This window comes from Gobio gobio, assembly GCF_949357685.1.
Source record: "Gobio gobio genome assembly, chromosome: 4".
NCBI classification, from domain to species: Eukaryota; Metazoa; Chordata; class Actinopteri; order Cypriniformes; family Gobionidae; genus Gobio; species Gobio gobio.
Window position 1 is genome coordinate 34,243,534 of NC_137100.1, and position 13,459 is coordinate 34,256,992.

Here is a 13,459-nt window from a genome sequence, read left to right on the forward strand (position 1 = left end):
GTGAAGTTGCTTTGAAACAATATCAGGGTTTTTCCTACATTGAACATTTTTTGCCGGCCGCCAAAACAAATTTTTGTCCCGCCAAAGCCTCATTTGTTGAGTTATTGTGATTTTATGAATGATGTAGAACAGATGACTGCTGCACTTGAGTTAACTGAGTGACAGAGAGAACGACCAGTGAGCTCATCCCGCTCGCACGCTCTCTGTCTTCAAAATAAGCATTCTTAGCTTTCTAATGTTTCACATATTACGTTAATCAAAATCAAAAGGTCGGAAGACCGAATCCATGTTGCACGTGGCGCTATCAGACGATGTTTTCCTTTAATTACCGCTGGCTGTGAAATGCGCTCAAAAAACATTGACTGATTCTCTGACCAGCTGCATAAAGCATACTTTAAATAAACAGGAAACAAATCCTATCCGGTTATGTAGTGTTTTCTGTGTGTTGACAAATCTTTCGCAATGTTCTAACAGACGGGATTCACACACAACGCGTCTGCTAATGTCCGATTTGCCACCTAATGACTCCTTTGAACTGAATCATTTTAACAACTGGTTAGAACAACTGATCTGTCCAACACTGAACTCACGAATTTGTTTAATCATTTACTCAGAACAACACCTGAAATGAGAACACAAGTGTGCTTACCCACTTTAGCAAGAGTGGATAGTAAGAATTAGTTTTAATTATCAACAGTCTTTCAGCTTATTTATGTTCATAATGTGTAGTAAAATAAATCGCCTAAAATCATTTAGTTTAGACTGGAGTGAGGTGAACCCAGAACAAAGTTGTTGTTAGCTAGCTGATTGTATATGGCAGAAAATTAGGCTATTTGTTCATTTTTTTAATATTGATATGATTACCAAAACAAACAATTATCAGTAAATAGTGTAAAAATGAGGGAAAAAAACAAACATCAAGGTATCAAAATAAGATAAGCAAAAGTTACAAACTTTCTTTGAATTTATTTCAAATTTATTGTCAGTTTTGTGCTTGCAGATCAAGTGGGTAGGGTATTTTTTTTTTAGTGTGTGTGTGTGTGTGTGTGGACGACCATGTCTGTCAGCCACCACCGAAGACCATTTTTGACCCAGGAAAAACCCTGAATATGTATTGTGAAAAGCGCTATACAAATACATTTTAATTGAATTGTTTTACTTGCTTTTATTGGCATTAACTATATATTATTAATGTATTATTTGGCAGGTCGCAAGATGTATTTTATTTTGTGTGACTTTGCTGAGGAAGTATTCTTTGGCTCAGTCTGAAAAGGCCCAGAAAAGAAACACTATGAAGAACATCACACAGAACCGTCAGAGAAAGAGACGGGTAAGTTAAGAAACCGGTTAAGCTTTTTCCCTCCAGAATGTTACTATACTCCTCTCTGAGTTTTAGTGGTTAATTTACTGTCATGTTTTGCAGTTGCTGGAAACCAGGTCCAGGGTTGCACAAACCAACACAGAACCTGTGGAAGACCGCAACTATAGACCTGATGAAGATGAAGATGATGCTGTTGTTGATGGAAGGCCAGTGTGGATGGTTTGGCTAGCTCAAACAACATTGTGTTAGAGTTGGTCACAATTATTTTATAATTATAATTTTAATATTCAATTGTTCCATTTTATATTTTCTTTATTCCTATGTTTATATACTTATACTTTTATTGGTTCCCATATATAGAACATTTACATATATTTTATATACACTTTTTAATTTATAGATTTCTTTGTCTCGTTTTATATTGTATACTTTGTATGTTTGTTCCTTTTTAGATGTCCATGTTGCTTTTGATCTCCACGTTTTGTATTGTTGTTCCTCTTACGTCTTCTTCCTTTAGAAACATTTTGTTCACTTATCTTTTCCCCCATTCATTTGAATGTATGTTTATAATGCTCTTTGTTCTTTTTATTTGGTTATATTGTTTACTTGGAATATTTATGTGTATTTTATATACACTTTTTTTTGTCTTATAAATTTATTGTTCTCATTTTATATTGTTTAATTTGTATATTTATTCTTTTCCTTTTTATGTTCACTGTGTATTTTATTCCTTTACATCTGTCTTTTAAATGCATTTTGTTAATTTTTTTTCCCTTTTTGTTTCTTTACCAATTCAATTTAACGTATATTTATGTTCTTTGGACTGTTTATATTTTTACATTTGTTCCTTTACATTTTCATCCCTTTTAAATACATTTAGTTCACTTGTTTTTGTTTCACCATTGTTTTAATGTTCGTTTATAATGCTGTTAAGAATGTTTTTTTTTTTTTATATACCTTTTTAATAAATATTTCAGACTTTCTCAAATTGTTTTGTGTGTATTTTTCTTTTGGGAGGGAGAGGGGATTATTTTATATATATATATATATTATATATTAATTAGCAAAATCTGCATAGCTGGCCTATAACCAATCAAGTCCCTATGCTACAAAACCTAGCCCACCCTTAGCCTTAGAAGTAACCAATAAAGTCACTTGACTGGGTTTTCAATGCGTCCTGTCCTCCAATAGCAGTCTGGGTTTTGGGAGTGGTTTTAAAAAAAACAACCAATCCAGTTTGAGATGAAGGACCAATAGGGGGTGGAAGGCAAAGCTGTTTAGAGGTGTGAAAATGTCTCCTGGGAAAAACTTGATGGGATTATTTGCCATGGCAACAAATGGCTGTAGCATGGGAGTATACGGCCACAACATACATCCGATTTGGTACCATTTCGGATGAATACGGACATATACGGATCCATGGAATTTGACCTATCCGGCCAGTATACTCCTGGATTCTTCCGAATTTCAGCAGTGTATACAGGAGTATCCTGGTCCGGATACACCTTTTTTCATGCAGTGCTGATTCTTGCTAAATCCACCATAATAGGCACAACCTAAGCTGGATATTTCTTCTCCATCTTGTCCCTTGTAGAACAATACGGTCCAATCTTAAGGAGAGGCTTATTAAAGTGTGAAATTGAATGAGAGTGGGGACTGGGGTAATTGCTGTACAGTCTAGTGCTCCCAGTCACAGACCAGTTAGCAGGTCACTAATGCACGATTCCCTCCAGATTGGATTGCCATAGACAGGTATCTTGACAAGACCAGGTACCTTCGTCTTGAGGTTGATTTTTATGCAAGGAGTGAATGCACTGCAGGTGCAGTAATGCTCCATCTGGCTTTAATAGCAAAGAAGAAATTGACCTTTTAGAGCTAACATGTTGTACAACAGGAATTCCAAATCTAAATATAATCTGAGGGCACTTTTGATGATCAAGGAAGTAAATGCAATTTCATTTCACAATTATTATTATTTAGCAATTAAAAAAATACTTTATATTTGATAATGAAATTCTGTAAGAATCAATTTAATACAGAAATGATATACATTTTAAATAATAATAACATGGTACTAACATTCTTTGATATATACACCGATCAGGCATAACATTATGACAGGTGACGTGAATAACACATAATTATCTCTTCATCACGGCACCTGTTAGTGGGTGGGATATATTAGGCAGCAAGTGAACATTTTGTCCTCAAAGTTGATGTGTTAGAAGCATGAAAAATGGGCAAGCGTAAGGATTTGAGCGAGTTAGTCAAGGGCCAAATTGTGATGGCTAGATGACTGGGTCAGAGCATCTCCAAAACTGGTAGGAACCTATCAAAAGTGGTTCAAGGAAGGAACAGTGGTGAACTGGCGACAGGGTCATGGTGAACCAAGGCTCACTGATGGACATGGGGAGCGAAGGCTGGCCAGTGTGGTCCAATCAAACAGACGAGCTACTGTAGTTCAAATTGCTCAAGAAATGAATGCTGGTTCTGATAGAAAGCTGTCAGAATACACAGTGCATCGCAGTTTGTTGTGTATGGGGCTGCATAGCCGCAGACCAGTCAGGGTGCCCATGCTGACCCCTGTCTACCTCCGAAAGTGCCAACAGTGGAAAACCTTGGGTCCTGCCATCAATGTGGATGTTACTTTGACACGTACCACCTACCTAAGCATTGTTGCAGACACTGTACCTTTTCATGAAAAATGTATTCCCTGGTGGCTGTGGCCTCTTTCAGCAGGATAATGCGCCCTGCCACAAAGCAAAAATGGTTCAGGAATGGTTTGAGGAGCACAACAATGAGTTTGAGGTGTTGACTTGACCTCCAAATTGCCCAGATCTCAATCCAATCGAGCATCTGTGGGATGTGCTGAACTGAACAAACAAGTCCGATCCATGGAGGTGTGCTGTTGTATCTGGCACCAAGATGTTAGCAGTGTTAGCACTTAACACTCTTGAGCACCTGTGGGGGGTTCTGAAGAGATGAGTTGAGCAACACTCCCCATAAAAGATCAGGGCATTCAAGAAGGTCATCATCCAGGAGTTAAACAGGACAGATGTGACAATTTGTCATGTACTTATACACTCTATGCCAAGACAGGTCAGAGCCGTATACTTAAAATGGTCTAATTTACTTATTTTGCGTATATTGCTGACATATTTTTTCTCTGTTTTTATTAAGTATATGGTTAATACATTTCAATTTTGCCATCTTTCCATGAACTGTATTAGTGATCATTAAGAAAATGCATCTTTTGTATTTGTTCAGAGGGGGTTTACAGTTCAGTTTATGCGGTGCACTGTATATAATATTTTTTTTCATATATTTAATATTTATTTTAAAAAAAATGTATGTATATTTTATATTTAAATAAATATGTTTAAATATAAATTAAATATATTTTACATTTGTGACATTATATTGGGCAACATTTTTTATGATAGCTCCACAAATGCATCAATACTGTGTTGTTAATACTGCTATCTTTCCTTTTCAGCTACCTGGTAAAGTTTTCACAATACAATGTATGCACTTTCTTTAACATTGATAAGAAAGCATCATAAAAGTACAGCAGAAGTAAACAGCAACACAGAAAGTCAAGACAATAAAAGTGAATGAAATGTAAACTGCAGTTGACTTACTGAGACAGCGTGTGTGGTCCTGGAACAGACCTCTTTCACAGGTGGTCACACATTGCCTGTCACTGAGGAGAAAGGACCCACCACATGCTGTGCATTCAAAGTCATTCTCACAGGTGGCACATGACGGCTGGCAGGCTGGCAGAAAAAGAATAAGACGGGTGATAGGGGTTGGGGGATACAGTTTGTGGCTCTAATGATAAAACACTATGCAAAAGCAAGGCACAAGAACACTGAGACTGTAATTGATATTGTGCGTGTGAGAGTTTTTATATCCGTTTTTAAAGACTGAGCGCAGGAAATTTGTCAAATGATGCTATAGCCCTCCAAAGTGAGGGGAAATTCCAGTGTTGGATCCGGTCTGTGTTTTGACTTGTTGAAATGACTGTAACAAACATGATTCATGTGCATGTACATGCACATCCACATAAAGAACACACAAACACACACACAGCAACAAAGCTATAGGATTAGCTATATATGCAAGTCACCAAAAGTACAAGGCATTTTGAGGATTTAAAATACCATGCTGTAAAAATATGTTAAGGTCAGAAGTGTGTGAATGTTGGTGGTTAAATAGGAGGAGGAGAATTAAGTGAGAAAGGAAGTGAGATGAAGAACAGCAATTAATGCAACAAAACAAGCGTAGGCCGCAGAACTACTATGGTAAAACACAATTAAAAAAGGTTGTTTATACCTGCACAAACTTTGCCCTGAGCGAAAAAGCCTTCAGGACATGACTGCAGACAGCGTCCATTCATTAACAGGGCGGAAGGGTCCCGACAGCTGCTACAGTGATCTGGTGTGCCAGAGCATGTCAAACAGTCCTCGTGACACTGCACTCCTGCAGACACACACAAAACGCACAGTCAAACAGATGAAGTTTCTGTTAACAAACACTCATTTCAACAAATTATGATCATTCACAGACTTCAGTCATCATTATCATCACCTCTGCTCTAATAGCCCCGCCCTGCCCCTTTTCAGCACTGCACTCGTTGTCTTCCGGTTTGTGTTTTCACAGCAGGAAGGTAAGTTTTGATGGATTTATGAATGAACCACTCATTTTAAAATCTTCCCTGTCTACTGATATTTGTTATATCCGCTTCAAACATTACAATGTTCATGATGATTTCCATTAACTCTACAATATGTAAATTCACTTCACCAGCTAATTACTCTTCGACAGCGATACCATAGAGCTACGGGGAAGTGCAAAGACACAGTTCTAAAGAGGGCTGCATGCTTGTTCTCTAGCACATAAGGTCTATATGAAAGACCCAATTGACCTGCAGCTATGGGAATAAATGTGTGTTTTACTAAGACATTATTTGTCATATCATATGAGCCAAATGTCTCCATTTCTTGTGAGTGCTGTAAATTAAGAAAAGCTGTTATTAAGTAGCCAATATCTCATTATTAATATTTATGTGGTCAAAAGGGTATTTAAGCAAGTATGAGTACTCAACAACCTCACAAGTCCAACTCTTAAATACTGAAAGTTAAAACTGGTTTTGTGGATTGTGTGTTAATCTACATGTTTGTCTTCAATATAAACCATATACACTAACTAAAATTAACTAAAGATTTTTTTAAGGTTTTTGAAAGAAGTCTCTTATGCTCACTAAGGCATACATCAGACCGCTACCATTTTGTCTGTCTAAATGGGGAAAAAATCAAAGATAACGTCAGTAGACTATGGGGTGCCGCAAGGATCCGTGTTAGGCCCTCTGCTATTCTCAATATATATGCTGCCACTTGGTAATATTATATGAAAACATGGAATTAATTTCCACTGTTATGCTGATGACACTCAATTATATGTTTCATCACGACCAGATGAAAACGCTAAATTAACTAAACTGACAGCGTGTGTTGAAGATATTAAATACTGGATGACGTGTAATTTTCTGCTATTAAATTCAGATAAAACGGAGGTATTACTTATTGGTCCAAAAAACTGCCCACAAAACCTCTCACAATACAACTTTAACTTGGAAGGATGTCCTGTCACTTTATCCACTACAGTAAAAGACCTGGGTGTTATATTAGACCGCAACTTGTCTTTCAAAAAGCATATTTCATATGTTACAAGAACGGCATTTTTCCACCTTAGAAACATTGCTAAGCTACGTAACATGCTATCTATTTCTGATGCAGAAAAGTTAGTTCATGCATTCATGACCTCGAGACTAGATTACTGTAATGCTTTATTAGCTGGTTGTCCTGCATCCTCAATAAACAAGCTACAGTTAGTCCAAAACGCAGCTGCTAGAGTTCTTACTAGGTCAAGAAAATATGATCATATAACACCATTTTTATCATCTCTACACTGGTTACCTATTAAGTTCCGTATCAATTACAAAGTATTGCTACTGACCTATAATGCCCTAAATGGTTTAGCTCCAGTGTATTTAATGGATCTTCTATCGCCCTACATTCCATCGCGCTCTTTAAGATCACTAAACTCGAGGCTTCTGGTCATTCCTAGGATATCTAAGTCCACTAAAGGAGGGCGGGCATTTTCACATTTAGCTCCTAAACTCTGGAATAGTCTTCCTGATATTGTTTGAGGTTCAGACTCGCTGTCCCAGTTTAAAACTAGATTAAAGACGCATCTCTTTAGCCAATCATTCACATTATAATTACCTTTTATACTACAGTTAAATCGGATCAAAAGCATTAATATTCTGAACAGCAGCTATGCTAATTATTTCCCATCTGCTTTTCTGTTGTTATCTCGGGACACTAGTCCCGAGGTAAATAGTTTGTCAGCTCCAGTTTGTATCCAGCCTCTCATGGAGACTTCAGATGCCCCAACACCTGTGATGAGACGACTCGACGCCTGTGAAGAGACGACTCAATGCCAGCGTTGTTATGGCCTAAATTAATACATGATTAATTAACTTTTTCTAACATTTTTCTTTAACATTCTCTTTCTAACATTTTTCAATGTACATTTATGAAATGCACTTTCTGTAAAGCTGCTTTGAAACAATGTGTATTGTGAAAAGCGCTATACAAATAAATTTGAATTGAATTGAATTGAATTTATATGATTAAACAGTAAAAACACTAATATTGTGAAATATCATTACAATTTTAAATACATTTTTTTTTATTCTTATATATTTTAAAATGTAATTTATTCCTGTGATTTTCAGCACCATTACTGAAGTCTTCAGTGTCACAAGATCCTTCAGAAATCATTCTAATATGCTGATTTGCTGCTCAAGAAACATTTCCATTATCAATGTTTTTTTTTTAAGATGTTCTTCTTAATATTTTTGTGGAAACTGTTTTTTTTTGCAGAATTCTATGATGAATAGAAAGCACAAAAGAACAGCTTTACTGTCACTTTTGATCAATTGAATGTGTCCTTGCTGAATAAACATATTCATCTCTTTAAAAAAATCTTGCCAATCAATTGAATGGTAGTGTAGACTAAACCATTATTAAACCAAATAGTATTACATTACAATGCTTAACAATCCATTACAACTGCTGCTTGCCTGAGGCACCTGAAATCATGGTTGCCTGTTGTGTGGCGTCATAGTAATTTCACATATAGTCATGCAAATGAACCACCACCCAGTCTTTGGTATTCCAATAAGGCACTTATAACTTCTCCACATGGTCCAAATGAAACTCAAAGCCTCCAACAATAGAACCCTTTGGCGCCATTACATGGCACAATAATTAATTCTCTAATGAGTCTCTAATGAGCTGGTAAATCCCTTGCTATGGACTTTTGCAGGTTGCAGGTTTCTGGCTCTATCCATGAGGCCAGAGAAAGAAACATAGACATAGGACAATGTAGGACATTAAAGGTGCATTGGTGATTATTTGATGGTCATTCAAACATTTTTTTGGAGCGGACTGCAAGCACAAGGCCAGATTCATATCCAGAGCATGAAAATGAAAGCTCTAAGTCTTTATTATTTTCTGACAATCCCCCATAAATCACTTTTAATTAAATACTTTGGTGTGTGTGAATCAATAACTCTTGGTGAAAACTATCCTACTCTCCATTTTCCAGTTGAGGTAAGCATTTGTTACCAGAATGACCTTTGAGACTTTCCATCGATTTGAAAAATCTACTTGTTTTGAGTGCAGATGTATTATAATATGGTCACTAGCAAGTAAATCCTTCCGAATCACAGCATTTCTCACAGTAACACTGCAAGTCATTATGTCTTGGACAATCTATCTGATAAAACACTGATGCTGGGCTCCTTATGTTTCTCACAACAGGCAGTCAAGTTAACAAATGGTTATATGCATACACATTGCCATTGCCGTATTGATAAAATCTGGACATTAACCAGCTAACAAACCTTACCACTGTGCAAGCTGCTACTTAGCATATGTGAATAATAATATAGTGCTGTTAAATATAGAAGGGGAAAAAAGGGGGCACGTGAATTCCTGTACAAAGTGTAAGAGAAGACTATGCTGTGTTTAAAGGCTACATTAGCATAATCTTATAAGAATAAACACAGAGATGCCAAATGGTCAACCCACACACGTATAAACGTCCAAACAATTTGCCCTGTCTCTTCAGATATATATATATATATATATATATATATATATATTAAGCAAAATGTAAACATAAACACGTTCTGTTTTCTTTCTCTCTGTGGTCTTTTCAAAGAGAAAGCGAGAGAGAGAAAGATGTATGTTCCTTCCCGCAGCCTCTCTGGAAGTCACCAGGGAAATTTAGTATAGAGCAGACGCGAGTCTCATGGGTGCCGCAGAGCTAAATAACCACGTTATCTAACCAAAATATAATCTAATACTATAGCTCTCATCTCTCGCCCACTGAGATCAACTATGTTTTATTTTATGGCCAAGGAATTGATCCTTGGAGGGCTGATAAAGAAAGATTTTTAGAGCAATTCAAAAATGTTTTTTAATTAAGAAATACTGTTAAACTGGGAATAAAATAATGTATGTTCTTTAGATGTAAATAAATTAGATTTCCTTTCTCTAATTCATAGTATAACCCCAATTTCACTGATTTTATTGGAACATATTCATAGGTGAGTGTTGTAATTAACAACAGTAGCTTGCAATTCATCATTGCTGTTAGGCAAAAACATAGATGCTTGTCTCACCTGGATTGCAATCCGGACAGCACTGCTCACTGTGCGGTATAGTTAGGGATCCCAATGGACAGGTGGGACAGGAGTGCCGATAACAGGTCACATGACCCTCCTGACACTGGCACTCACGACACGGCCCCTCTCTGACACTCTCCAGATTCTGAAACCAGAGACACAAAAGATACAGTAAACACATTTTTTATTAATCTTGCAAACCATAAACTAAGTTATCATGTTTACTTACAGTGAGGTGTCTAAAACTCTTGACATTGGCTTTCCGCCCCTAAGTGTACAAAGACAGTCAGACTGATTGATTGCGGTATTGATTTACTAGCTATCAAAAGCTCATTGTAGACTATTGTTCAAAAACGTAGGTTCAATTTAAAGAAATGTACACTTTTATTCAGCAAGGAAGTATTGAATTGATCAAAAGTGACAGTAAAGACATTTGTAATGTTACAAATTTTTGGGGTACTTTCGATTCATCAAAGAATCAGATTACACAAATATATTAAGCAGCACAGCTGTTTTCAACAATTGAAATACTAATTTTAAAATATATTAAAACAGAACATTTTTATTTTATATTGTACTAATATTCCACAAAATGTATGTTTTTACTATATTTTTGAACAATAGAGCATGTATTTTACATGTGTGGATATAAGAGCACTGAATGTGATTTAAAGAAGGTGGCAGATAAAGCTTCATACCTTTTGGTCTGGTTGTGAATATGTACAGGAACTGGTTGCTGTCTTACACTCTGGGCAGCACTTCCCAGGTAAATGGACCAGTTTTTCTCCCTGGCACAAGGTGTGAAATATTATCTCATTTAATTTCAGCATGAAACACCCCCAGGGGAATGATTAGCTATCTCACATGGAGCCACAAATCTCTAATTACATCACCTTTCCAATTCTACTTCTACGGTTCTTTATAGTGGGCAGTTATCAATAGTCATTTACATTCATGAGAGAATCTTTAGTTTTTTCTGAGAAAACACAGTTTAATCACCAAAGTCATGGTGGTCTTACGGGCAAATCAGCAGATGTCAGTGAAATATGGAGCTACCGATGGGAAAGACAGTTTGATTAATATTTTAAGCATCTGCTGTGTTTTTGTGTTGTTTAATCAGATGCTTAATTACTACTCAAAGAACAGGACCTCACACCACTTCACTGAAAAGAAGTTTAACATAATAAGGTGCTTCATGTGAGAACATCTAAATTTACACCAACAAAACTAAATTTCAAGCTATAGCTGACCCAACAATTTTAATGAAATTTCTGTCATTATTTACTCACCCACGTCGTTCATATTCACGACACAATTGAAGATATTTGTGATATTCTTTCACCATTTTTGTCCATCAATTTAAAGTCCACAAATCCAAAATTTTTGCACAAAAAGACATGATTTGAGCAGTTTAACCCAAGTCTCCTGAAGACACACAATCCCTTCATATAACGAACACGTTTAATGTAAGGTTTTAATCACAATAAAAATATATATGAACGACATTTGGGTGAGTAAATTATGACAGAATTTAAATTTGTGTGTGTGTGGGGTGATAGCTCCAAATAATTGAATTTGACCACTTTTTATAACGTGTACAATAGTTTTATGCACCAGAATATATATCACATTTTAAACGTATAAGAGTCATTTCTGTTTAATACTCCAATAAACGTCTACTATGAACTCTACCATGACCCTACAGAAGTTTACAGGACTTCAAAAATCTTTTAAGTCAGAGTTTCCTCTCTAAAGAATAACCTTTACAGTGACTGCCTTGGATTTGGGCCAAAAGTACAATTAATAAGTGATGAATTCTCAACCTTTCAAAGCTCCTTATGATTAATGGAGAAGCGGAAAATATATTGATTGAATATAGATATAATTCAAAAAAGGGACAAATGACCACAGAGATAATGTGCCCCAGGTTTTAAACTCTCTAGTATATTTTGCCCTAATAATTCTCAACATTTTAAATCACGGTATATAGGGCATCCTCCAGCTCAGCTTGTTAATTGTTTCTTTTAATGAATAGGGCAAGCATGTGTCCCTGTTCATGGCTCTGCATTGAAATGTGTTCCAATAAAATTTGGACACATACCCGTGGGCACTCTGATCTGGCACACTCGACCCGTTGGCACAGCACCTGACCCCGTTCACACATGCAGAACTCACAACCCGTGCCGTTCCACATATCGCCATGGTAACGGATGATGCCCTCATAGAGGCAGCTGCCTTTAGACGTGACACAATCTTCACAGCACTGGCCAGCTCGCTGGACCTTTGCCTGACCCTGAGAAGAACACATGTTAGCACGCATTATAGAATACCACACTTGTTATAATGCACATAAAATAGTTTGACTTGTGCCTCAGTTTGTAAAAACAAAAGAAAATGATTGTAAAAAAATAAGATCCTTTAAATAGAGCTTAATTTTTAAGCCAGTATATTTCTTTAAAGACCCCACAATATTGTTTTACAAGTGTAATTCTTATTTGGAAGTTTGGGTGAGAGCCCTACTTAGGAAAATTGCCAGTAGCTTGGATGAGAACAATACGTTTTAAATCTGTACAACTGCTAAAAATGAATTTTGCCAACTTTTAGCATTTAGATGGACGATATGAATGAAAAAGCCATAAAATTCTCATTTGGATCTCATTTCATGATCTTTACTTTACATTTATTAAGGTAAGACATACAAATGAATGGTCTGTTCCAGCTGAGTATTGTTCTAAAGCACAGTTAAATAAGATCATACATTTTGTATGAAAGAAAGGCTAAGACTAACACCCCAAAGGAACAGACAAAGTGCAAAATATATAGCGCAAACAATCCTAACTGTCACTTTCACGCTAAAGAAGCATAAACCACAAGAATCAAAGTGAGATTCTTTTAGATTGTCAAAGATACTAGTCAGTTAGCCAACAGCTTCTCTTTTGTGTTGTCTTTGACATGAAGTGTTGGGGTGTAATGGATTTCTGCTGACCTTATCACATTGGAGACGAGGGCACTTCTCCGTTTGACAGCGGGAATGACCACGATCACACACACAGGTATTACAGCTACCCCTCTGCCACTGCTCACCATGCTAAAAAAGCACACACATACACAATAAAGAATGCAGTGAAAATGGAACATGTACACTGCAGAGCCAAAACATTATGACCACTCACAAGTGAAGTGAAAAATGTTGATCGTCTCCTAACAAGTTTACGTGTCAAGGTCTGCATTTATTAGATGGTAAGCGAACAATCAGTTCTCATTGTCATTATGTGGGATGCAGGAGAAATGGGCAGGTGTAAAAACATGAGAGAATTTTACAAGGGCCAAATTCTTATGGCCAGATGAATGGGTTAGATCTAGAGCATCTTTGAAAT

At 36.5% G+C, this 13,459-nt stretch overlaps 1 protein-coding gene across 2 annotated transcripts in view; it reads right to left on the reverse strand.

Moving 5' to 3' along the window:
• Positions 1-13,459, reverse strand: part of fras1 (Fraser extracellular matrix complex subunit 1) — a 133,995-nt gene that overhangs the window by 75,466 nt on the left and 45,070 nt on the right. For both annotated transcript variants that reach the window (XM_079815147.1, XM_079815146.1), the window contains exons 8-14: positions 13,069-13,170; positions 12,184-12,375; positions 10,781-10,870; positions 10,312-10,350; positions 10,080-10,227; positions 5,657-5,803; positions 4,963-5,097 (exon numbers count right to left, since the gene is read on the reverse strand). In XM_079815147.1, coding sequence (XP_079671273.1) covers positions 4,963-5,097; positions 5,657-5,803; positions 10,080-10,227; positions 10,312-10,350; positions 10,781-10,870; positions 12,184-12,375; positions 13,069-13,170 — 853 coding nt within the window. The remainder of the gene's footprint in view (positions 1-4,962; positions 5,098-5,656; positions 5,804-10,079; positions 10,228-10,311; positions 10,351-10,780; positions 10,871-12,183; positions 12,376-13,068; positions 13,171-13,459) is intronic.